This window comes from Neomonachus schauinslandi, chromosome 1, assembly GCF_002201575.2.
Source record: "Neomonachus schauinslandi chromosome 1, ASM220157v2, whole genome shotgun sequence".
NCBI lineage: Eukaryota > Metazoa > Chordata > Mammalia > Carnivora > Phocidae > Neomonachus > Neomonachus schauinslandi.
This window is the reverse complement of record NC_058403.1, coordinates 193,946,263-193,970,696: the sequence shown is the minus strand read 5'-3', so window position 1 is coordinate 193,970,696 and position 24,434 is coordinate 193,946,263. Positions and strand designations below refer to the sequence as shown.

General features: G+C 43.0%; 3 protein-coding genes and 4 non-coding genes across 9 annotated transcripts; 6 read left to right on the top strand and 1 right to left on the bottom strand.

The window, feature by feature from the left end:
* Window positions 1–1,898: 1,898 nt before the first annotated feature.
* Window positions 1,899–9,344, top strand: GNL3 (G protein nucleolar 3). Its single transcript, XM_021695177.2, has 15 exons — window positions 1,899–2,045; window positions 3,053–3,111; window positions 3,481–3,618; window positions 3,733–3,846; window positions 4,065–4,148; window positions 4,928–5,060; window positions 5,835–5,947; window positions 6,189–6,312; window positions 6,713–6,800; window positions 7,538–7,712; window positions 7,858–8,000; window positions 8,083–8,216; window positions 8,307–8,488; window positions 8,763–8,829; window positions 8,925–9,344. The coding sequence occupies exons 1-15, from the start codon at window positions 2,033–2,035 to the stop codon at window positions 9,005–9,007; spliced, it is 1,650 nt and encodes a 549-aa protein (XP_021550852.1). The 5' UTR covers window positions 1,899–2,032; the 3' UTR covers window positions 9,008–9,344.
* LOC123323212 lies at window positions 4,771–4,844 on the top strand. Its single transcript, XR_006539284.1, has one exon. It is a non-coding gene; the product is annotated as a small nucleolar RNA SNORD19 (small nucleolar RNA).
* Window positions 5,101–5,177, top strand: LOC123323211. The gene has a single exon (XR_006539283.1). It is a non-coding gene; the product is annotated as a small nucleolar RNA SNORD19 (small nucleolar RNA).
* LOC123323229 lies at window positions 5,993–6,073 on the top strand. The gene has a single exon (XR_006539293.1). It is a non-coding gene; the product is annotated as a small nucleolar RNA SNORD19B (small nucleolar RNA).
* LOC123323221 lies at window positions 7,403–7,479 on the top strand. Its single transcript, XR_006539288.1, has one exon. It is a non-coding gene; the product is annotated as a small nucleolar RNA SNORD69 (small nucleolar RNA).
* Window positions 9,064–19,653, bottom strand: GLT8D1 (glycosyltransferase 8 domain containing 1). Of its 3 annotated transcripts, none has more exons than XM_021695178.2 (10): window positions 19,627–19,653; window positions 15,498–15,551; window positions 15,316–15,414; window positions 13,125–13,338; window positions 11,645–11,762; window positions 11,021–11,105; window positions 10,740–10,852; window positions 10,197–10,363; window positions 9,968–10,080; window positions 9,064–9,795 (listed from the first exon to the last, which is right to left on the bottom strand). In XM_021695178.2, exons 2-10 carry the CDS (start codon window positions 15,511–15,513, stop codon window positions 9,611–9,613), a joined length of 1,110 nt encoding a protein of 369 aa, XP_021550853.1. In that variant the 5' UTR covers window positions 15,514–15,551; window positions 19,627–19,653; the 3' UTR covers window positions 9,064–9,610. The 3 variants fall into 3 exon arrangements, with proteins under 3 accessions (XP_021550853.1, XP_044777428.1, XP_044777432.1); XM_044921493.1 differs by lacking the exon at window positions 19,627–19,653 and adding an exon at window positions 19,499–19,553 and having other exon boundaries at window positions 9,217–9,795; XM_044921497.1 differs by lacking the exon at window positions 19,627–19,653 and having other exon boundaries at window positions 9,217–9,795; window positions 15,498–15,756.
* A 244-nt stretch (window positions 19,654–19,897) lies between these two features.
* Window positions 19,898–21,925, top strand: SPCS1 (signal peptidase complex subunit 1). The gene is made up of 4 exons (XM_021695180.2): window positions 19,898–20,325; window positions 20,670–20,729; window positions 20,822–20,908; window positions 21,417–21,925. Exons 1-4 carry the CDS (start codon window positions 20,110–20,112, stop codon window positions 21,540–21,542), a joined length of 489 nt encoding a protein of 162 aa, XP_021550855.1. The 5' UTR covers window positions 19,898–20,109; the 3' UTR covers window positions 21,543–21,925.
* Window positions 21,926–24,434: the final 2,509 nt, after the last annotated feature.

Here is a 24,434-nt window from a genome sequence, read left to right as displayed (position 1 = left end):
ATCTTTTTAATAAACACATTAAAAGTACACATTAAGTGGGACATTAAAAAAAGTCTGTGTGGTTTAAAAGGACTGTGAGCATGCCTTTAGCAATTCTTTTGCCATGAAAAGGAAATAGATTCTGGAGCTAATAAAATACAGGTTTTTAAAATGGCACTGATTACAGTCACATGTCCAAAAGTCTGACAATCAATAAATTACAGTGGACACTAATGAATAATTTTTAAAATGTGCAATTGGGAAAATACTGACTCATTATACCCACATGGTATATGCTGACAGTTTATAAACTTCTCGTACTCTCCTCTATTTCTCGTGATACTCAATACTGTAACACATGGTTAGAACAAGAATCTTGGAAAACAGGATTTGAAGGAGAAAAAAACCATAATCCTTCTTTCTAGGGAAAAAAACACCCTTAACATTGGCATTCACAGCTTTTTGTATTTATTCTATGCCTTAGTTGCTTATTTTTTTAAACAAGTGTTAAATCATATGTATTATTTTGCACCTTGTATTTTAACTTAGGATTCTTCCAAGTCAACATTCTTCCACATGATGTTAGATGGCTTGATAATAGCCTATCATATATATACCAAAATATACTAATCTTGGGGTTTTGGGTAGAATATTAATATTTGAGGTACACCCAAAGCCAAAGAAAGCGATCAAGGCCCTTCAATTTATCCACACATTGGTTACTGTTTTAAATTGGAAATACTTCTTCAAAAGATACTTTCCTATCTTCTTTTGAATCTTAAAGTACCGACATCTGTTAACAAATAATAAAGCAAAATCATACTACTCTTAATGGAAAAACATCACTTCAAAATCACTTTTGAGGAGCCCTAGTTTTTTGGAATATAAGTTAATAAGAATGTTTTATTCCAACATATGTTCTATAACCATAGTAATAATTTCTATATCTGCTATACTGTATACTTGCCATTTGGCTTTCAGTATTTCTTCATTTTGCCAATCTTATTTAAATCACCAATATCTGCTCTATCACAAAACTACATTTCTTTCAGTAAAAAAAATCTTAAGAGGTGGAAAATTATTAAAAACCAGGAAACGCAGAGTTTTAAAACCTCGATTTTTTTTCGTGGTGCTGCAGAAACATGAGATACTTAAATATCTAGCCTTTACTATAAATACAAGTCCCATTGATAAAAACATTCGGTCCGAACACAGTCATCTAGAAAATGTAAAAAAAAAAAAAAAAGAAAGAAAGAAAATTTAAAAAAATTTTTTCACTAGTTGAGTTTGCGTCCGAACCGTCAAGAAACAACAAAAAAAGGAGGCCCTGACCTGCGGAAGAAATGAAAGACTTTCCGGACCTGTCACTGGTACGGGGACTAAGGGAAACGTTGACAGCTTTGAAGCTGCCCGCGACGAGTGCTCGGCCAGCCGCAGGGGCGGGAAAGAGAGAGCGAGGAGTTTCCGGGCCGTGGCGCGCCTTTGTCCCGGCCGGCAGGTGCGGCAAGGCTGCCTGGCCGTCCCGACGCCCGCCGCCGTGCCCCGCCCCGCGCGCCCGGCCCGACCGGCGCGTCCCCACGGCCGGGGCGGGGCCTCCGCCGCTGCTCCCGCCCGCCCGGGCCCACACAAAGGCCCGGCAGCCGGCCGAGAAGGAGCGGCCCCGCCCGCCCCGAGCCCGGCCTTACCCAGCCGCTCCGCCGCCTGCAGCCCCGGCCGCGGTCGCCGACCGCCGCGCCCCGCCCCGTGGCCGCCACGGCTGCTGCTATTGCTCCTCCGGCTGCGGCCGCTGCCGTCTCTCCAGCACCCGCCGCCCTCACCGCCCTCACCCCTCCCGGTGCCGCCGCAAAACCAGTCCCGCGGCCGCCAAGCGAACCCGGCTCCGCACGACACTGCGTGCGCGCGCACGGGAACGGGCGGCGGCGCTCTTTACGGCGGTAGCGTCAGTGCGTGACGCTCGAGCTTGGCCGCAATTTACACGTGGCTGTGGTGGAGGCACGTTGTTGCTGCTGCTGCCCTTAAACTCACTGCCGGCACTGCCCTTGCCACTATCAGTATGAAGCGACCGAGTAAGTGGGGTCGGGGAGTGGGTGTGGAGGGGGCTCTGTCTCTAATGGTTGACGAACCACCGGGGCGCTCTTATGTGGGAGTGGGGGAGCCTGTGGGTAGGCCGTCGCGCTGGTCCCCAGTAGAAGCGAGGGTTGGAAGGCCCCACGCTGACCACCGGCCTGTTTTACGAAAGGAAGACAAAAGTGAATTTCACTGGGGCGCTTGGGTGGTTCAGTCGGTAAAGCGGCTGCCTTCGGCTCAGGTCATGATCCCGGGGTCCTGGTATTTAGCCCTGCGTGGACTCCTTGCTCAGCGGGGAGTCTGCTTCTCACTCTGCCTCTGCCCTTCCCCTTGTTCTGTGTCAAATAGTCTTAAAAAAAAAAAAAAGAGAGAGAGACGGAGGGAGTCTTTGACAGAGTACAAGCAGGGAGAGGGAGAAGCAGGTTCCCCGCTGAGCAAGGAGCCCCATGCAGGACTCCATCCCAGCACCCTGGGACCATGACCTGAGCTAAAGGCAGACGCTTAACCAACTGAGCCACCCAGGCGCCTAAATAAATAAAATCTTCAAAGAAAAAAAAAAAGTGAAGATGAAGCCTGGGCCTCCTGGGTAAACAGTGTCTGAGCCAGGTTGCGGGCCCAGCGTTTTCCTCCCTTGGCCCACGTTCAGTCTGGCCCTAGCGAGGTCTTGAGTGCCGCCTCTGAAATCCACTGTCAGGTCCTAACTTGTGATTCACCGTGTCTGACAAGAAGTGCCTGCCGTTTTGGGTCTCATGCTCCTGTGTGCGATTTCAGTCTACTATGGGAAGAGGGGGCGTAAGGAAGCTGGGCTCTGCTCCGGATATACTGTGTCAAATTGTCCCGAGATTTTAGAATGGCCTACATTTATTATCCACCATATATGATTCTTAAATTAGGTTTGAGAGTTAATTGCTAAATGGGAAAAGGGACGTGACCCCCGAGCAGTCACTAAAAACTAAACAAATGGATCCCTTGTGTCTAATTGTTTTGCGATGGGTTTTTTTTGTAGAGTTAAAGAAAGCAAGTAAACGCATGACCTGCCATAAGCGGTATAAAATCCAAAAAAAGGTAAGTGCTCTGCTTGGAAGAGCTATATTAAAATAATGCAAAACTGATTTCTGCCCCACCTCTCCTCCACTGGGAGGTTTGGATTAATAGGATTTCACCTCATGAAATTGAGGTTAAATAGACTGTCTGTGGGCACAAGTTCTTAGACATCAGGAGTATAGCTGTGGGAAAGTGCAGTAATTTGGTGATAAGTCTATAAACTCTGATCAACATGTTAATGTCTGCAAAGAGTCTCCTGATGACATTTTTTTTGCCGTTCTATACATAAATATGTATGCTTTCTATATGGTTACAAGTTAACTTTTCTAGGTTATCTTATACGTATAACCAATTTTAGCCAGGTACTCACAAGAATTTTTATTATAATAGGTTCGAGAGCACCATCGAAAATTGAGGAAGGAGGCTAAAAAACGGGGTCGCAAAAAGCCTAGAAAAGACCCAGGAGTTCCAAACAGTGCTCCCTTTAAAGAAGCTCTTCTTCGGGAAGCTGAGCTAAGGAAACAGCGGGTAAGATGTTAACTCAAACTTTGAACAAGTGATGTGTGGGTATGTGTAGCTTTTCAAAGTAAAATAACACCAGATTGCTTTGGCTCACCCATTTCTCTTACGGCTTGGACACAGCTTGAAGAACTAAAACAGCAGCAGAAACTTGACAGGCAGAAGGAACAGGAAAAGAAAAGAAAACTTGAAACTAACCCTGGTGTTAAGCCGTCTTACTTGGAACCTGTGAAGAAGGTAGGATTAAGTATCTTTGTGAATGAGGGTTCTGACGTAGATGTAAAAACACATACCCGGGGCAGGGGCTGCTGTGCCTCTTGGACGGAGAGTTCCAACTTTCTTTTACTAATAGAAATATCACCTGCAGTGCCCCTAGTTAGCCATGGAAAATGGAGAATCAGGTTGCACCTAAAGTGCTAATTTTGTGTCCTTTTTCCCTTGTCTTTATCTTGCAGGAATTTGGGCAGGGCAAAGCTAAGGACAAACCCAAGTCGGGCAAACAGAATCCGAAGAAGTTGTATTGTCAGGAACTTAAAAAGGTATTTTAGTCTAGGTCAGTGTCTAAAAATGGTAATGAGGTTGAAAAGGCTAGAGTTCTTTTTGTGACACCAACCCTGTAAATGTGGAAGTGGAGTTCACTTGAGCTACATGAATCCTTTAGCAAGTTGACTTATTCCGCTTTTTAGTTTTTATTTTTATTTCTTTATTGTGGTTTATTCTACTTAGGGTCTTTTCTGTTTAACTGAAATATTCTTAAGGTTTAAAATTTTTGCACAGGAACAGTTGCCTATAAGCTTCATTTACAAAAATGGTACTTTGTGTTAAAGTAACGTGTTGATAGTGGTTTTTTAAAATAGAGGAAAATACATTAGAGCAAGTAGTGTGGAAACAATACACTTCTAAGTGAAGTCAAGGGAGTGTCTTGGCATAGTTGCTCCCCAGAACTCCCATCCCCAATACCCGTTTTCCCAGGCTCACTCCCCTCTGAGTAGAACATGACTGCTGCTCAGCAGCTCTTGGCAGGGCCAGGGAGGCCTGTCAAACTATGTAATTCACTACTGGAGGGTTATAGATTCAGACAGTGGAGGTATTTCCACTTTTGAAATCCACTTTGATGGGAGACCAGAGGCTTCCAAGCAAACCTATATTTTACTTTTCTGTGAGAAATGATGAACACGTGAACATTCTTCATGCCAAGGTGAAGACGTAAGATCCAACTCTGAGCTCACCCTGCTGCAAAGTGGAAAATGTCAGTATACTTGTATGGAGGGTGTTGCCAGAGCAAGCGATGCTCCTCTGATAGTTTCTGCCTTGACAGGTGATTGAAGCCTCAGATGTTGTGCTGGAGGTGCTGGATGCCAGAGATCCACTTGGTTGCAGGTGTCCCCAGGTAGAAGAGTCCATTACCCAGGATGGACAGAAGAAGCTGGTACTTGTATTAAATAAATCAGGTGAGCAAAGGGATGCCTTTTATGTTCCATATGCACTAGTGAGGTATGAGGAAAATATGTGAGCAGTCTGATTTTCACTGAAGACTGATAAGATCCAACTCTGACCTCAGTAAAGCCAGTGCATATGGTCTTGTTGCCAAAGACAGTGCTGGGCAATGGGATGGAGGTATTTTCTGTAAGTGATTAGCAGGTTTCTACTGTTCTTTTGCCATTCAGTACTTACCATCTTGTATTATTTAAGAGTGTAAGGTTCTCTACTCAGCTTACTGTGCAATATATTGCACATAGGAAGTGATGGTAGTTTGCCATATTCCCCGTATCTGCATAAAGTCTATATATGACAGTATGTATATGAAGTGCACTTAGGAAGCACTGGTTTGAGCATCAGGGCCAGGAAAACCCAGAATAGAGACTTGTGAAGCAGAAAGTAAGAATGGCATTCAGTTACTGTTGGTAACTCTCAGGTAACATGGCTGATTTTGGAAACACAGCTCTAGAGTTAAGCTTGTAGGGTCATAATCTACAGGTTGACTTAATTCTGGAAGGGTGAGCCGTGCAGAAGGGAACTGAAGAAATACTGAGGTGTAGATACTGAACTATTAAGATAAGGGCAGCATGGTAGGGAGCTTACCCTCTTCCCATCTTCCACTTAAATCCTTTTGAAAAAACTGAAGAGGCAAACCAGAGTAAAATCCAAAGTTTATCAGATAGTGCATATTCATGTCAACAAAGTGACCAAATTGTAGCATGTGTCTTGTTCCTAATCCCTATTAGATTTGGTACCAAAGGAGAATTTGGAGAACTGGCTAAATTATTTGAAGAAGGAATTACCAACGGTGGTGTTCAGAGCCTCAACAAATCTGAAGGACAAGGGCAAGATAATCAAGGTACTCTTTCAGTCAGTGGTGGGAAGTATGGTTCTTTCAGATTTTGGATGGCTGAAATATGATGAGTTTATAAGATCTTGATTAAAAAATGAGAACTCAAAGATCCAACTCTGATTTCATCCAGAGATAATCTGAAAGATAATAGTGTGGTGATTTTAATAGCTGGGCTCTAGAGCCAGATTGCTTGGGTCTTATCGGGTGGGTTATCAGAAGTAGTTAAGCTAATTATATGGAATTTTAGCATTTGAAGGTAAGGAAGAGAGCTCCATTCAAAAGCGAAGTCTGTGTTGGGAAAGACGGCCTTTGGAAGCTTCTCAGAGGTTTTCAGGAGGCTTATGGCAAAGCCATTCAGGTTGGAGTAATTGGTGAGTTTCAGTTCAACACACTTTGTCTTCTCTCTTAAGTGCCAAGGTTTTATTCATGTTAACAGTGTCTTGGGTTGGTGCTCAATAAAGGGCTTATTCAAACATTAGCTTCTTGCCCACTTCATCAAACAAAAAAATTTTAATTGCTGCCTATTTCAGTGCTCTGCACTGTAGGAAGTTGACTTCTGAAAGTTCCTGGTTTATCTGAATTAATCATTTTTTCCTGCTCTTTGATTACTTGTGCAAGAAATGAAGATGCTAAGATTGGTCTTAGTGTTGAAGTGAAGACACTCAGATCCAACTCTGATCTTGCTGCAAACATCAGGCAAGCCTAAGGCAGTGGAAATTTTATAATTACCAATACATAATGCCTTTTGTTCTGTGGATTTCCCATTTGTAGGTTTCCCAAATGTGGGGAAAAGCAGCATCATCAATAGTTTAAAACAAGAACGGATATGTAATGTTGGTGTATCCATGGGGCTTACAAGGTAAAGTGAGTTCTTCCATAATTGTGATATTTCATTATAAATGAGTAAATAACTATTTTGTTTTGGATAGCTTAAGGAAGACCATTTTCTATTTTTACTTTAGAGGTGTCAGTGAAAGGAACAGGGTTAAGTCAGTGCTAGACTTAGGGAAGAATTGATTAGAGTAGAATAGCTCACATCTAGTTTGAAAGACAAGCAAATAGATTGAGAGAAGGGGAAGCTGCCTCAGAAGGCATGCTTGAACCCAATTCTGAATTGAAGTCAGCCAGGTGGGGGCACTTGGGTGGCTCAGATGGTTAAGCGTCTGCATTCTGCTCGGGTCATGATCTCAGGGGTCCTGGGATCGAGCCCCACATCGGGCTCCCTGCTCCGTGGGAAGCCTGCTTCTCCCCCTCCTTCCGCCACTCCCCTTGCTTGTGTTCCCTCTCTCGCTATGTCTCTTTGTCAAATAAATAAATAAAAAATCTTAAAAAAAAAAAAAAAGCCAACTGGAGGGGAAATTTTCATGGCAGAGGAAATGGCATGTGTTTAGGGCAACACATAAGCTCTGACATGTAGTGTTTCTCTTTAGTAGGGGAGGAACACTGTTAGAGTTTCAGATGAACATGAAGCAAATGATGATAAACTGGATCTGACAGACTGTGCTGAGTTTGTTCAATCCAACCCTGAGCTTCGTGTTGTCTCTCATCCTTCAGGTAAACCAGTGCTCCTATCAGTTACCATCCCTCTTGTTCCAGGTGCATGCAGGTTGTCCCCCTGGACAAACAAATCACAGTCCTGGACAGTCCAAGTTTTATTGTGTCTCCACTTAACTCTGCCAGCACACTTGCTCTGAGAAGTCCAGCAAGTATTGAGGTGGTGAAACCAGTGGAGGCTGCAAGTGCCATCTTGTCCCAGGCTGATGCTCGACAGGTAGAAGAACCCCCTTCCCTTGAGTTCTGTCTTCTCTTTCATCATAAGCATTTTAAGTAGAAGATTTTTAAGGTTTTTTTGGTTTTGTTTCGTTTTTTTACACTATATCACATGAATGACCTTTTTGGTTTTTCTTTTTTTTAAGGTAGTACTGAAATTTACCGTTCCAGACTTTAAGAATCCTGTGGAGTTTTTTACATCGCTTGCTCAGAGAAGAGGATTGCACCAAAAAGGTGGAAGTCCAAATTTAGAAGGTGCTGCCAAACTGATGTGGTCGGAGTGGACAGGGTAACACTTCTTTCTCTTGGCATTTTGAGGATCACATGGAATGAAGGAACTGATTTTTGACAAATCTTGTTTTTAATACCAGTGCTTCCTTAGGTTACTATTGCCATCCCCCTACATCCTGGACTCCTCCACATTTTAATGAGGGCATTGTGACAAAGATGAAACAGGGCCTTAATCTGGAAGAACTGGGAAGGAACAACGCACACAGCATACGTAGTAAGCAAGTCTTGTGTTTGCAGTCTTCATTAGCTGACAGGCAAATAAAAGGTCTCCTCTGTTTACATGAGCACTGTGTTCCTTCCCTAGCTATCAGGGGCCCTCGTTTAGCCAGCAGCATCCTTTTCCAGTCTTCGGGTCTGACAAATGGAATAATTGAGGAAAAGGACATACCTGAAGAACTGCCAAAACAGAAAGAGAAGCAGCAGGAGGAGGGGGAGAACTACAATGACCTTGACAGTGACCAGGAAAGTGTTGAAGCAGCAACTGGTGTAAGTATGTTGCATGAGTTACTTAAGCTGAAGTAAGTTTTCTAGCATTATAATGTCTAACAAATGGGAAGGGGCCAAAGGGAAAAATTAAACAGTTCATAAGATTACAAAAAAAACTCCTTAAGATTTAAGTATTTAAGGCTTGCAATCATTAGTCTTAATTTTGTGTGTCCCATTATGTGTAACTTCAGAGTCTTTTTCCAGATATGCAATTCCTTGGATTAATGAACAGACAAGGGCTACTAATCTTGTACTATTTCTCTTTGTCCCACAGGAAAAGAGCTTAGACATGTCTGGGGCAGAAGAGGCCTGGGAGGCACTGCCTGAGGAGTCTCAAGCAGGTGGGGCAACTTGGGTGGAGGGATTTACTAACAAAGCAGCATGGTATGGAATTGCCTTTTTTTTTTTTAAACCTCTTTTCTTTCCTCCAATATAGATGAGTCAGCACCATCTTACATGTCAGATAAAATGACTGAAGAGGAAGATGATGCTTACGACTTCAGCACAGACTATGTATAACAGAACCTTGTCCTTTTATAAGGTGGCTTCTTAACATTTTGAACAGACTGCTAAGCTGTTGTGTGTTATGTACCAGTTTGTTACAATATGATGTAAACTGTAAATTTTGTAAGTATGTATCATACATTCATTTTAAAAAATAAGGCAATGTAGAAAGTGTCTAAGTTCTAGAAGAGGACAACTCCTCTCTTACATGATGAGTGAATAGAAGTATAGTTAATTATCTGGAAGCAAAAAATCAGATACCTATTGAAAAATGTAGGTTTCACTTTATTAACAGATCAGACCACAGGTTAAGGTCACAAAATTAAAACCAAGCAGCAGTGTTGAACTAGCTGTACCATCCCTGTCAGTCCGTTTACCTCTGGTCATTCAGCACGGTAGTAAGCAAACACTTGGTAAGGCAGATGGAGACATTTATAGTCTGTCTGGGAAGCTGACTGCTAGCTGGGATAGTTTGTCCTCTTTACCCAGCTGAAATGTCCCTTTTTCCATGGGCTGCCGCAGATAGATAGGCTTTGAAGCCTTGCAACTGTTACTTCCCACACATACTGTCTTCCAGGATTTCCTGAGAAATGCTTATAGTATAAATTATGTTTTGTTTTATATTGAGATCTCCATATGTCTTCGGATCAAGCTGAATTTGCCTGTCGGGTCTGGAATATACCATTTTTCCCAGACATCAGAATAGGAAGCAGTTCTTCCCCATGGCTTAAAGTGACCATTCCAATGGAGTAACTTGGCAGCCTTTACAAACTGGGGTGAATATCGTTTTCCAGCACTGGAACCTTATGTTGAGAGAAAAAGAGCCAAATCATTGTACTAGTACTAGTCAGAAATAAGGATGCTACATCAAACTGCAGAAAACTTAAAGGAAACTACATATATCCCGTCCCTGAGGATAATCCTTCAATTAATTCCTTATAAGCTTAGGCCTTTCGGTGAATTTTTCTGACTTACCAAGGTGGCGGACATTCCACATGGGGTCAATGGTAGAGTGCTGTTGATAAAATACGATCAGCAGGGGAGGTGTGGTGGTGCTGCCGGCCAGTGTTCTGCTGTACAGCCCCTCTCTTAAGAGAGATGACAAATGTAAGGTGTTAGTGGAAAATCCTGACAAATTAGCCTTAAGATAAGACCCCCAGGGTTGAAATAAGGGTCTTCACAGTGTGGTCAGCTATATACTTACTCTACATTGAGTTTCATCCATTTTTCCAGCTGGTTAGTTATATTTTGTTTTTTCCATTCTGTCAAGTTTGCAACAAAAACTCCAGGATTAAATGAGCAGGTGCTGGCTTTCATGGAAAGTTTACGAATTCTTTCCTTTTTATAGTCAAGATAGCCAATGTAATTGTACTAAAACACAAATGGGATATATAGATATTTACTGCTTCAAACAGAATAGATCTATAACTAATAAAGAATATAATAAAGAAAAAACCTGTATTAAACTACTTGGATTATTAGCAGAGGGTTACACATAAAGTGAAATCTCAGATTCCAAGTTAGAGTAGAAACCTAGAATAAACATACTAAGCTAGATGTTCAAGGAGAATTAGGTTGTCAAGTTCATTGACCAATCCATAGGAAAGCAACCTTGAGTTTTGGGATGAACTGAGGAATGTAAAACGCAGCAAAAAAGAAAGAGCTCCCTGATTGTGCTGCCTTCCCCCCATTGCCCTGCATTATAGAGTGTGGAGCGTCTGTACAAGATAACGAATAAGTAACTCACTTGGTTCCCTGCTCCACGGATGACAACTTTGGTAGAGGCTGAGTCACAATCTTCTGAAAATGCAGCTGCATGTCCTGGCTTCAATGGTGTATTATAAAGGGCAAGAATATCCCCTGAAATAGACAAAGTGTAAGATTTACAAAAGATTTACACTTTGAGTTGCCTCAAGATGCCCATTCCTCCCAATTAGGATGACCTTTTACAGGATACCGTAAATAAAACAACCACAACCTCCCACACTCTGGACAGAGAACAGCACCAATGGTAACAGTCTTTGGTACCTTGCACAATTACATCATCATCCATATATATGGCCTTCTTTGCACTGGGAACCAGAATTGGCAAGTAGAACCGTGCAAAGGTTAACTGGGAAAGGAAAAGGAAAGAGGCATTGGCATAGGATTCGTCAGTGGCTAAGCCTTTATTAGAAACTCCCAGAATGCTTTTTGTGCCCATGCAGAAGACTGCTGAAGGTCTCTTTAAGAACTGCCCCACCTTGGCCCCCAGGGAGCTACTTGCAGTGCACCCAGTTACCCAGGTATTCTAGTCATTTCCTAATACAGTTGACCCTTGAACAATGCACGGTTTAGGGATAACAGCCTCCTGGACAGTCAAAAATCAACATACAACTTTGGACTCCCCCAAAACTTGATAACCTACTGTGGACTAGAAGCCTTACATAGAATATAAACAGTCAACATATTTTATTACGTGAATTATATACTGCATTACAATGATGTAAGCTAGAGAAAATGTTAAAATCAAGGAGAAAACATTTACAGTACTATATCAACAAAAATCTGTATTGAAAAAATCTGCATATAGGTGGACCCTTGCAGTTCAAACCTGTGTTGTTCTAGAGTCAACTATATTCCCAAGTACAAACAAGGATGCACAGAACTCACTGGTTTTATGGATTCCCCCTGGTCAGGATCCTCCTTTACTTTCCCTTCCAAAAGTTTAGTGTCAAAATTCACAATTTTGTACCTGATGGTTTTCAAGGTACTGCCGCTGAGCCAGGACCTGATGAAAATAAAGCACCAAATTTCAGTTTTATATAACCATGTCCCCAAGACTGCAGCCTTCTCTTTGTGCCTTCCAAGGGCATAATGTAAGAGAAACCCTAGCGACCAGATAGGTATCTTAAAGCCCGTTCACCCCTTCCCCTCTGCAAATCTTGGTTTCCTCATCTGCAGTGAGGGTGTGCCCATCCAAGTCCCTGCGTGAACCACAATTCTGTGGTGATGAATAGTGCTCCCACCGGGCTCACACTTGGGATCACTGCTGTAGAAAAACTCTCTGTGGAGTTGAGAACGTCCCATCACCACATGTGGTCCAACTCTTGTCTCTCCAAATACATGGTGAAGTCAGAATATGATGGTAGTGAAAGCTAATTTTCGACAGTGGTAATCACGCTATTATAGACTCATTAATTCACTGTAATGACTAATTCTTCCACCTGAGTCTAAGGTACTGTCTCTAAGAAAAGTCCATGTTCTCTAAAGTACTGCACATTTTTTCTGTAGCTATTCTAGTGCAGTATTTGTTTTTACATTATTTTAGATGGTTTTGGATAAAATGGGAAAAATAAGTCATCACAATTTTCACAAACTAAACATGGAACCATGTAGAAAGCCACAAGGACAGAAATGTTTTAGAACTTTGACAACTGTTAACCTGTTAGACAAGATGTTTCTTTGAATTTCATAAATCTGAATTCAGAGCATTTTTAAGACCTGGGTGAGCTCTTTTCATCAGCTTAGGAGTCTATGATTAGTTACAACAATTGTAAGGAACATTTACTGAATGATTATGTTCTTAGTGTTTTTTATATATTTTCTCATTTGCAACACAAATGAGTGGTGGATATTTTCACCCCATACTTAGAGATCTGGAAATGGGCTCCAAGGGGTTAAGTAATGTTCCCCAGTCACTCTGAGCCAGGATCTGGATTCAGTGTCTGCTCACTTCACCACACCACCTTGCCATTGCTCCCCCATCCCATCCCATCCCACTCCGGACCTACTCAGGGTATGTCCATGAGATAAGGAACTTGTAACGGGATATAAATCAACATATTGCTTCTTTCATGGAGAAGCTCATTACCAAAACAGTATCTGCTTGAGTTAACAATGTGTATATGGCACAGTGATTTACATCTTGGCACAAATTCCTTGTATTGTTTCTCCTACAATAGGGACATGTTTATGATACAATCACATGGAAAAATAACGTCATATGTGCAGTTTTTATGTGGTATAATTCCAACTGTATAGAAAAAGTATATACATACAGACATAAGGAATAAAAACATTTCCTGGATTGGCAGCTGGCCTGTTCTAGAGCATCCTCTAGAAGCAGAATCATCAGGCAAGCAGAGCTCACCGGAGATGGTCTGCTGTACCATTGAGTGTAACAATGTAGAACATCACATTGGAGCGAGTGTTGTGCTGAATGCTGTTTATAGCTGCAATGGCCCCCCCGAGCCTGTCTTCAGATGCAGCAATGACCACAGGAATCTCCTCTTGTCTCCCGTCTATAGCTTGTTGGGGAACATTTAGGACAAAGTCTATGGGCTGAAACCCCACAATTCCTGAATCTGCAAAGAACACACAAGGAAGGCATTGTGATACAATCTCATGAGCTTTTGATAGCCCAAGACATGAAAAGAGGTAAGGTGGGAATTATACTTACCTCATTCTCCCCTCATTATAATGTGAGGCATATAGCTCAGAAACTCTTTTCCTATATTTAACAAGGCTTTTGGAAAAGCAGAAGCATTAAAAAAAAAAAAACGATGGCGTGAATTCTGATACACTACTGGTGGGAATACAACAATCTTTCTAGAATGTATTTTAGCAATTTGTGTCAAGAGCCTTAAATGGAGGGTACCTGGCCGGCTCAGTTGGGGGAACTGCGACTCTTGATCTCAGGGTCGTGAGTTCAAGCTCCACATCTCAGGGGTTGAGATTACTTAAATAAATAAACGAACTTTAAACAGGTATATTGGCCTCTGAGCCAGTAATTCCCCTTGTCCTCTCTTAAGGACAAATCTGAGAAGTTAATCAGAAGTCACAAGTTTGTTTATAATTGTGAAAACCTGAAAGAAACTAAACAGTTGTTTTTCAAACTATGAATTATGTCCCATAATAGGCATGAAATCAATTCAGTGGGTCACAATCAGAATTTGAGTAGGAAAACAGTTCCTGAATTGGAATAGAATTAGAAAAGTATCAGACTGCATCACACACAGCAACTCTAAGTACTGTTTCATAAGGGTTCTTTTCTGCCTTTTATAATATATATTCATTCATTTACTTTCGTTGAACACTGAGCACCTAATATGTGGAAGGCAGTATCTAGGCACTGGGGTTGTAGCCATGAATAAAGCAGACAAATCTCTGCCATCATGAAGGGTAGACAATAAGCAAGGACACATGTATACTTGTGTGCTATATGTAACATGTTTCTTGTGGGGGTGCCATCAAAAAAAGTCTGAGTCATTGTACCAAGACTATTTCCTGTGGAAACAAGCTATGGGGCATTAAAATTATGTATGAGGAGTATCTACCATCATGGTGACTTGCTTCAGATACAATCACATGGAAAACCTGTCATGTGCAGTTTATAAAGTGCATAATCTCATAACAGAAAAACTATATACACAGGAAGAGAAACCCAGGAAGGTACTATGCCAAAATTTTAATGATAGTTATCTCTAAGTAATGAAATCATGTATTCAATGAAAATTTATTGAGCACCTCCTGTGTACTGGCCATCATTTATATGCACGGGAGATAAAGGAGTGAACAAATTATTCTCATGGAGCCTGAATGCTCTTTTCATTTTTATAAATGTTCCCACCAGAACATACACTCCTTTATGTACATAGAATATGTATATATATAAATACACACAGTTATAAAACATGCTGTCAGAGCACTCAGTGAAGGTCAGGGGAAGGCTATTAGTCTTTTCTTGCTGTGGTCAACTCTGGTGGGTGGCAACCCCAAAATGATTTTGACAAACGTCGTAAGGCCTCAAACATCCCTCAATACCAAAGCAGGAGCAATATGAACAACTAATTTAAAAGAACTGACAATGGAATTATAAAGTGATTTTTTTAATCGGTTGCTAGGCTTGATGGTTTTGTGTTTCTACTAGAGTCCTAGTGGTATCTTCCACAGGTTAAAGGAAAGTAACCACCCTGACACTAGTAAATAGGGCAGGCATCAAAGGGAAGCGTCACTCACCTGTCCCCACCTTCTGAAGCCCTGCCCTGCTGCAGTGTGAGCAGACAGCAGCCACAGAGGCTCCCCTCAGGCCTCTGATGGGTGAAAAGGGATCTGCTGTCAGATTAAACCCTTAACAAATCTCCACACAACAGGAGAAGGGGTGGGGGGTGGGGCTGCAAGAGCCGGAGTACCACCACTCCTTTCCCAGAGTCTAACAGCTTTTGTAAGGACAGGAAGAAAACTTCCTTTTCCTTTAGCCTAGTAATGTAACTTAGAATGTTGGGATACAGGGAACTCCAGGTCCTCAACAGATGCCAAGGCATTGGTAAGGGCTTCCATACCTGAAACCTCATTCCTTAGCAAACTGCTCAGGCCGAGGAAGTTATGGTGCAAGACCAGTAAGAAGAGAACAGCAGCCAGGACCAGGACGATGATGTTTACTGAAACACAGGAAAAGCCTGCATTACATCTCTTTACCTTCTGAGCAGCTATAAAAACAATGTAATTTATAGAAAGAGCATACCTTTACGGAATGACATCTTTCTCTTCTGTCTTATATAAATACTAGTTTTTAACCCTACAAGACAAAAACAAGCCCCCAAAGTCAGCAGGTACGTGAGAATTACCATCAAAATGCCTCAACACTTTTATTCAGGTAGAAACAACAGTATTTTCTGCCAGAAACTCATTTTGAATTAATAGTTTCCAAGAACCCAAATTGAGATCTGAATTTTATATAGTAGTCATGATAATAAAATACTTGCAAATAACGTGGGAGAAATAGATAGCTTTGTACATTAAATGTCACCAGATGAAAAGCAAAATAAATTCTACCAAGAGGAATACTTGGTAGAATACATTTCCACTATGGAAATGTTTTCTGAATGAATTTCCACTCAAAATTCCTAGTTAAATTAGACATGGACTCAGTTATCTATGATCAAATAACCTGAGGTCAGCCTCATTGGTACAAAACATCCCTGTTCTGAGTTGTATCCCATTCGGCTTTAATTGGAATTAAAGAGAAAAACATTTTCCAAATTCATTCAAAACTATAGCAGAGAGGGGTGCCTGGGTGGCTCAGTCAGTTAAGCGGCTGCCTTCGGCTCAGGTCATGATCCCAGGGTCCTGGGATGGAGTCCTGCATCGGGCTCTCTGCTTGGCAGAGAGCCTGCTTCTCCCTCTCCCTCTGCTGCTCCCCCTGCTTGTGCTCTCTGTCAAATAAATAAAATCTTAAAATAATAATAATAGGGGCACCTGGCTGTCTCAGTCAGTAGAGCATGTGACTCTTGATCTAGGGGTTGTGAGTTTGAGCCCCACAATGGGTATAGAGATTACTTAAAAAAGAAAAAATCTAAAATAATCACAATCAAATGAGAATGTGTATGTAACTAATTATTAAACGATCAGATTTCTACAACATGTCTGGATAATGTAACCTTAAAAGATTTTATGCATCCAGGATATTATGGTCTTACCTCTGAGACCTTTACCCTTTTCTACTTCATCCTCCCCCATGGGAGTACTGAACATTTACATAAGGCTATTAACTTCACAAAGCACGTTGAATTATAGCATATTTCTAAAATCAAAGTAAGTCTGAATTAATTTCATCGTAGAAGTGTGTCCCTATCAGACACTTGATTTCTCAAGACCTTTGAAAGAGAAAGATATTGAAGGATTGTTTTAAAAACTGGGGATTATCAGTCACACTACAAATTTGGGAGAAAATAATTTAGACTCCTAAAGAATAATCTAAAACACACAGTCTCCCCCTCTCATTTCTTTCTACAGCAGTACATATAAAGTACATTATACCAATGAACTACTACTCTAAAGAGCACACATCATTATACCCTGAGCAGTGTGCCTCTATCACATGGTGAGCTGAACCTTACCTACAGAAACTGGCTGACCAGGAGCTGCTGGACAAAACTAGCATTTGCTGCTTAGAGCCAATTTCCACCAAGACTGGAAAAAACGATCCCCCTCGAATAAATCTCATTTACTTAATAGTACAAGAGACAATGTTTTAGCTCAACAATGTCCACTAACAGTTACAGATAGTGGATTGAGAGGTGTATTTGTTTTGTTGTTGTTTTTAAGATTTTATTTATTTATTTGACAGAGAGAGAGATAGTGAGAGCAGGAACACAAGCAGGGGGAGTGGGAGAGGGAGAAGCAGGCTTCCCACAGAGCAGGGAGCCCGATGCGGGGCTCGATCCCAGGACCCTGGGATCATGACCTGAGCTGAAGGCAGACGCTTAACGACTGAGCCACTCAGGCGCCCGAGAGGTGTATGTATTTGTGCTATTCCAGTTACCTAGACACAAAAAACCACACTCCTAGCAGGTACTTGATGTACTTAAGTAGATCAGCAGGGCAGAAACCACTTGCCTCTAAAACTCTTCCACAGTTATATATATGCAAAATGCCAATTATTATGAATATGTCTGCTCCACATTTCCTTTCCTGATGCTATTCCTTGTAGTGAAATTCACTGATGTGGTTAGAAAGATTTCTCAAAACTTTACATAGACCCTGGGATGTGTAATAGTGGCTGTGTTTTTCTAAGAGTACACAGCTGTGAACAATGTGATCAGCCATGTTCAATTTTTCACTATGGAAATTCATGTTTGTTTGGAAATTATAAATAAAACCTTCACATTCCCAAATCACTCACAAAACATGCACACACACATACAACCAAGGCAGGCATATCCAGAAATATGGGTGAAGAAATCTTAGGGAGAAAGAACACCATTTTTTTTTTAACTTGCTAGCTACCTGCATTAGTCCCCACATTCTTGGCAGCTGTGCCTACTTTTCCACCTTCCCTCTTGTTAATATGTAGTCCCACGAAAGGCCATTCCACTGACACTCTGTAACCTAACCTCTAATTGTTTCCTTGGTGCAGCTTCAGCAAACACTTTCCCTCTGCTGGATCACACCCATCAGCATATTATCATGCTTTTCTATCTTCCAGTTAATTTAAAAAAAAAAGACACCATTACCCACACGCCAGTTGATCCACAGACCCATTTCCCTGCTCCCCTCACTCTAAAACCTTGAAAAAATTGCATCTCTAGCTCCACTCCCTCTCCTCCTCTCCAGCCAGACTTCTGTCCCTACCATTCCATTCAAACTGATCTTGAGGTCACCAAAGACCAAGGTCATTTTTCTGTCCCCTTATCCATCCCCTCAGAGGCCATCAGGAAAGTTCACCACACCCCCTCAATTATGAAATTCTCTCATTTGTTTTATTTCTGTCTTCCCAGACTAGAATGTAAGCTCTATGAGAAGAGAGACCCCATTGAAAGTGTTTACTGATGCATCCTCACCATCTAAAAACCACGATTGATATTAGGCATGTGATATTTGTTGAATGGTCTTGTAAATAGGAGCAAGGGTGTTCTCAACTCAGAAAGAGAACATCATTTTTGATAATGAAATACATTCAACATAAGGGCCAACACGGATTCCAACAAAGAGCTCTCCCAAATGGAACCAGACAGGCAATTTCCTTTTCTCATATCTTATAGCTCAAATACCATAAAGCCTCTACAGCAACTGCCACACTATGAAGTGCATTTAAAAAGGGATAACACAGGGGTGCCTGGCTGGCTCAGTCTCAGAAGCCAGCGATTCTTGATCTCATGGTTGTGAGTTCAAGGCCCATGTTGGGTGTAGACATTGTTTAAATAAATAAAACTTAAAAAGGCGGCGCGGGGGTGGGGGGGTAGTAACAAAGAGGGATAGGTCTATTTCTACATACAACAGAAAGACTACTAGGTCTCTGCCAGGCTGAAAGGTGGAAAGGCACTAAGGATATACACCCACTTTCTCCTACCTCTTCATCTGGCTAGCCACTTAGCTTTCAGGACTCATGGGAGACTCTCCCAAACCCCATATTCAGCTGCACCTGCCCTTAGCTCCCACATCTCCCAGGCCTCCCTATCCCAGAATAAATCTGGCTGTCATTTATTTCTGGGGTTATGCCATTGTCTCCCTTGACACGCTCTGGGCTCTAGGAAGGAAAGAGCCTGGTGTTGGTCACAGCAGTATCCTAGGCCCACTGCATGGCATAGAAAAGGTACCGTGAATGTGCTGAATGTGTGAATGCGGGCGGCCGCCTGTCCCGGGAGTGCTGAGAATCCCACCGTCTGTGACCCTGACACGGAACACAGCATAGAGGCTAGAGGTCAGGGTTCCCCAGGACGGTTTCTCTCCGACACATGGGCACCGCACCTCGCTCAGAGTAACAAGGGAGGGCCTAAGTTTTTGAGGTAGACACACCCTTGAGAGGCAGAGCGAACCCTTGATGGGTCTCTTTTGGGAGGGCCCGGTGCAGCCGGCGAGCATGCCGCACGGCCAACTTGGAGACTCTCCGGGTGGGAGTATCTCTCCATACCGGTGCAGGGGCGTCCGAGGGCGGGTCCCCTTTTCGAGGAGAAGCCCTTTCTCTCGAGGATGTGGCCTGGGGTAGTCCCCTCTAAATTCTAGCAATCAATAGGGCCCCCTTACGCTTAGGGGCGACGGGGGCGGTGGGACGCTCCGGAACCTCCCCCAAGGCCCAGAGACAACCCCCTCCCGCCCTTCGTTAGGGTCCAGCCGAGCCGTTCCCCTAGGACGCTCCCCGCGGCCGCCCTTACCTGCAGCCGGAGGAGGAGGAGCCACGGCCCGCGCCCCGGCCCGCCCCGCCAGCTCAGCGTCCGCGCCGCAGGCCCGGGGGCCCAGTTCGCCGCCGGGCCGTCCGCCTCCCCTGCACTCGGGACCGAGCCCACCCGCCCGCTAGTTCCGCGGCCGTCGCGCACTCCGGCAACCCGAAGTCGGCCCACCGCTCGGACCGCGGGAGCGTGGCGCCGAACAGGCGCCGCCGGGCAGCCCCGCAGCTGGGGTCCTCGCCGAGAAAAGCCGGTCGCCATGGAGACGGGGGGCGCGCCGGCAGCGGTTAGGCCGCGGTGGTGCTGTGGAGGGCAGTTTGTTGGGCCGGGCCCCGCGGCTCCCGGCACCCGACAGCACTGACGGCGAACCCTTCACGGGCGCGCGATGCCTCCTCTCGGCCGTCACCACCTCATCCCTCGCGGGTAGTGCGCCGGGCTACAGCGGGCTCCGAAAGCGCAGGTCGCCTAGCGATGGCGCGGGGCGGGGCCTCGGACCGTTCGGGTCTGTGGGAAACATCCGCTTCCGGGGCCGCGGCCATCGCATTACCCGGCTCAGCGGGCCCGCCGAGCTACCCGTGGTATCGGACCCCGGCGCCTACGGTCCCTGAGTCGCGGTTGCCCTCGCCCGGCTGCCAGCCTTCTCAACCAGTCATGTTGCAGCATCTGAGCTCACTGCCCACGCAAATGGTGAGGGCTCGGCCCCAAGACCCCCGCACGCAGCTCCGCCGCCCTTTTCGGAGCACCGACCCTGTGCTGCGCGGTTCGTGGCTCGGATGGCCGCCTTGCAGTCAGTCTCTTTCCTGAATTGTGCTTCCCAGGTCCCCATCTCTCTTCCTCCGGGAGGAGCCCCCTGCCCGTGCTCTGTTAGGATGCTTCGGTATCCTCAGGAAACCCAGAATTTCATTTTTCGCAGTTTTGGGGGAGGCCCCTGACGTTGGGGTTGCCCGGTGCCAAAGCTGTGAGGCCAGGGAAGGAACTGTGCCTCTTCCCGTGGTGGAACCAATTTCTGCTCTGCTCTTCTTCACCTCTAGGATTACAAGGGCCAGAAGCTAGCTGAACAGATGTTTCAGGGAATTATTCTTTTTTCTGCAGTAAGTATTGGTCTTGCATAGTATTCTCGTTCTTCTCCCCCTCCCCCAGCCAGCTTGACTGTATTTATTTAATACACTTCGTTTGTTTCCAGATAGTTGGATTTATCTACGGGTACGTGGCTGAACAGTTCGGGTGGACTGTCTATATAGTTATGGCCGGATTTGCTTTTTCGTGTTTGGTAAGAAGTTTGTGGGTGTTTGGATGTTAGTGGCTGGCTGTTAAAAGTTTTCTGAATTGGGTTGGTTTGGTTGGACCTAGCTGTGAGAACCATACCAACTTTTCGAAACCTCCCTTTTGCCCTCAGTGTCTCACCTTGCTATCATTGGAAAAGTAGAATGCCAAGTAAGTGTCAGATAAAGTAAGCTGCATAAAAGGACACAGCTCATTTCTTTTGGCAGCTGCTCCAGGCAGTAATCTTAAAGCTAGCAGGAATTTCCTATGGTCTTCATAATGCTCCCTCCTCACCTTTTAGCTCTTAAAGCCTTATGTGTAAATGGTGAGGCTTGTACCCAATTCTTAAAATTATGTTGTCTGGGTAGAGGTACATAGTTTTCATTGGAATGTCCGTTTTGCTGCTGCTGTTTTTACCCTTAGCATAGGAGGTATTTGGGAACCAGACATTATACGTAATGCTCTTTCAAACTTCTCATGTTTAATATTGATGGCTTTTCTCTGTTTTGTCTCAGTTGACACTTCCTCCATGGCCCATTTATCGCCGGCACCCCCTCAAGTGGTTACCTGTTCAAGACTCAGGCTCAGAAGACAAGAAACCAGGGGAAAGAAAAATTAAGAGGCATGCTAAAAATAACTAATTAGGGTTTTCATGATTTAGCTTTACTGTTGCACCTGCTTTCGTTTTGTGTGAGAGGAGCTCAATTGTTTTCACACCCAAAACATGAGCTAAAACCCACTGCTGCTCTTTCAGCACAGCTGCGTGTAGATTTTGTTCTTTATATTTCACTTCTAATTCAGTTGGCTTTTGATTCATAAATATTTTAGACCTTCTCTTCATAACCTTCCTCTGAAATGAGAACAGAAAACACAAGTATGCAAAGTTTCTTTCAGGTCTACCAAAATAATGATGAATAAATGCCTCATAAATGAAAGTACAATTTAACTGTCAAAGTTTTATAATTCACTATGAGTGGTTAAATTGTTTTAATGTTTTCAATTAAAACTCAATGCAAGTCTATGTCTAAAGAGTCTTTTGTTCATTGTTCTGCAAGCGAACCTACGAGTAAAAGCCAAAGTTAGAAGTTTGTGGTTCTGAAAGTATCATCTCTATTTTCTGTAGCTGCAAGTTCCTAAAAGATGTCTTTCTTGACAACAGTTAAGCACCTATGAAAAAATTAATGTAAATTTGTGGGACGATAATATTTTGGTACCACTAAAATAAGGCTCTGTTAAGCAGAAAAAATTCAATCCATGCTTTACTTGAGGTGGACCAAAGTAGAAACCTATTCTTTTTAAATTGTCCAGAGGGCTGAAGAGAAAAATGTTGGTTTAGTGTGTGGGATGGGAGTGGGAGGGTTATTATAGATAATATTCTATTTCTCAGTACCAGTAAATAGGACTTAATAAAATGTTTAAAAATGAGAGCAAAACCCCTGGCCAGACTTAACTAAAAAGAGAAATGACCCAAAGCAACAAAATGATGAATGAAAGAGGAGAGATCACAACCAACACCAAAGAAATACAATTATAAGAACATATTATGAGCAACTCTATGCCAGCAAATTAGATAACCTGGAAGAAATGGATGCATTCCTAGAGATGTATCAACTACCAAAACTGAACCAGGAAGATAGAGAAAACCTGGACAAACCTATAACCAGTAAGGAAATTGAAGCAGTCATCAAAAATCTACCAACAAACAAAAGCCAGGGCCAGATGGCTTCCCAGGGGAATTCTATCAAACATTTGAAGAAGAATTAATACCTATTCTTCTGAAACTGTTCCAAAAAATAGAAATGGAAGGAAAACTTCCAAATTCATTTTATGAGGCTACCATTACCTTGATCCCCAAATCAGACAAAGACCCCATCAAAAAAGAATTACAGACCCAATATCCTTGATGAACATGGATGCAAAAATTCTCACCAAAATACTAGACAATAGGATCCAACAGTACATTAAAAGGATTATTCACCACAACCAAGTGGGATTTATCCCTGGGCTGCAAGGTTGGTTCAACATCCGCAAATGTGATACAATACATTAACGAAAGAACAAGAATCATACGATCCTCTCAATAGATGCAGAAAAAGCATTTGACAAAAGTACAGCATCCTTTCTTGATCAAAACTCTTCAGAGTATAGGGATAGAGGGTACATACCTCAATATCATAAAAGCCATCTATGAAAAACCTACAGCGAATATCATTCTCAATGGGGAAAAACTGAGAGCTTTCCCCCTAAGGTCAGGAACGCGGCAGGGATGTCCACTATCACCACTGCTATTCAACATAGTATTAGAAGTCCTAGCCACAGCAATCACACAACAAAAAGAAATCAAAGGCATCCAAACCGGCAAAGAAGAAGTCAAACTCTCACTCTTTGCAGATGATATGATCCTTTATGTGGAAAACCCCAAAGACTCCACCCCAAAACTGCTAGAACTCATACAGGAATTCAGTAAAGTGGCAGGGTATAAAATCAATGCACAGAAATCAGTGGCATTCCTATACACCAACAACAAGACAAAGAAATTAAGGAATCGATCCCATTTACAATTGCACCCCAAACCATAAGATACCTAGGAATAAATCTAACCAAAGAGGCAAAGGATCTGTACTCAGAAAACTATACTCATGAAAGAAACTGAGGAAGACACAAAGAAATGGAAAAACGTTCCATGCTCATGGATTGGAAGAACAAATATTGTGAAGATGTCAATGCTACCTAGAGCAATCTACACATTCAATGCAATCCCCATCAAAATACCATCCACTTTTTTCAAAGAAATGGAACAAATAATCCTAAAATTTGTATGGAACCAGAAAAGACCCCGCATAGCCAGAGGAATGTTGAAAAAGAAAAGCAAAGCTGGCGGCATCACAATTCCGGACTTCCAGCTCTATTACAAAGCTGTCATCATCAAGACAGCATGGTACCGGCACAAAAACAGACACATAGATCGATGGAACAGAACAGAGAGCCCAGAAATGGACCCTCAACTCTATGGTCAATTAAACTTTGACAAAGCAGGAAAGATGTCCAATGGAAAAAAGTCTTCAAATGGTGTTGGGAAAATTGGACAGCCACATGCAGAAGAATGAAACTGGACCATTTCCTTACACCACACACAAAAATAGACTCAAAATGGTTGAAAGACCTCAATGTGAGACAGGAGTCCATCAAAATCCTAAAGGAGAACACAGGCAGCAACCTCTTTGACCTCAGCCGCAACAACTTCTTCCTAGAAACATTGCCAAAGGCAAGGGAAGCAAGGCCAAAAATGAACTATTGGGACTTAATCAAGATAAAAAGCTTTTGCACAGCAAAAGAAACAGTCAACAAAACCAAAAGACAACCAACAGAATGGGAGAAGATATTTGCAAATGACATATCAGATAAAGGGCTAGTATCCAAAATCTATAAAGAACTTACCAACTCAACACCCAAAGAACAAAGAATCCAATCAAGAAATGGGCAGAAGACATGAACAGACATTTTTCATCCAAATGGCCAACACACACATGAAA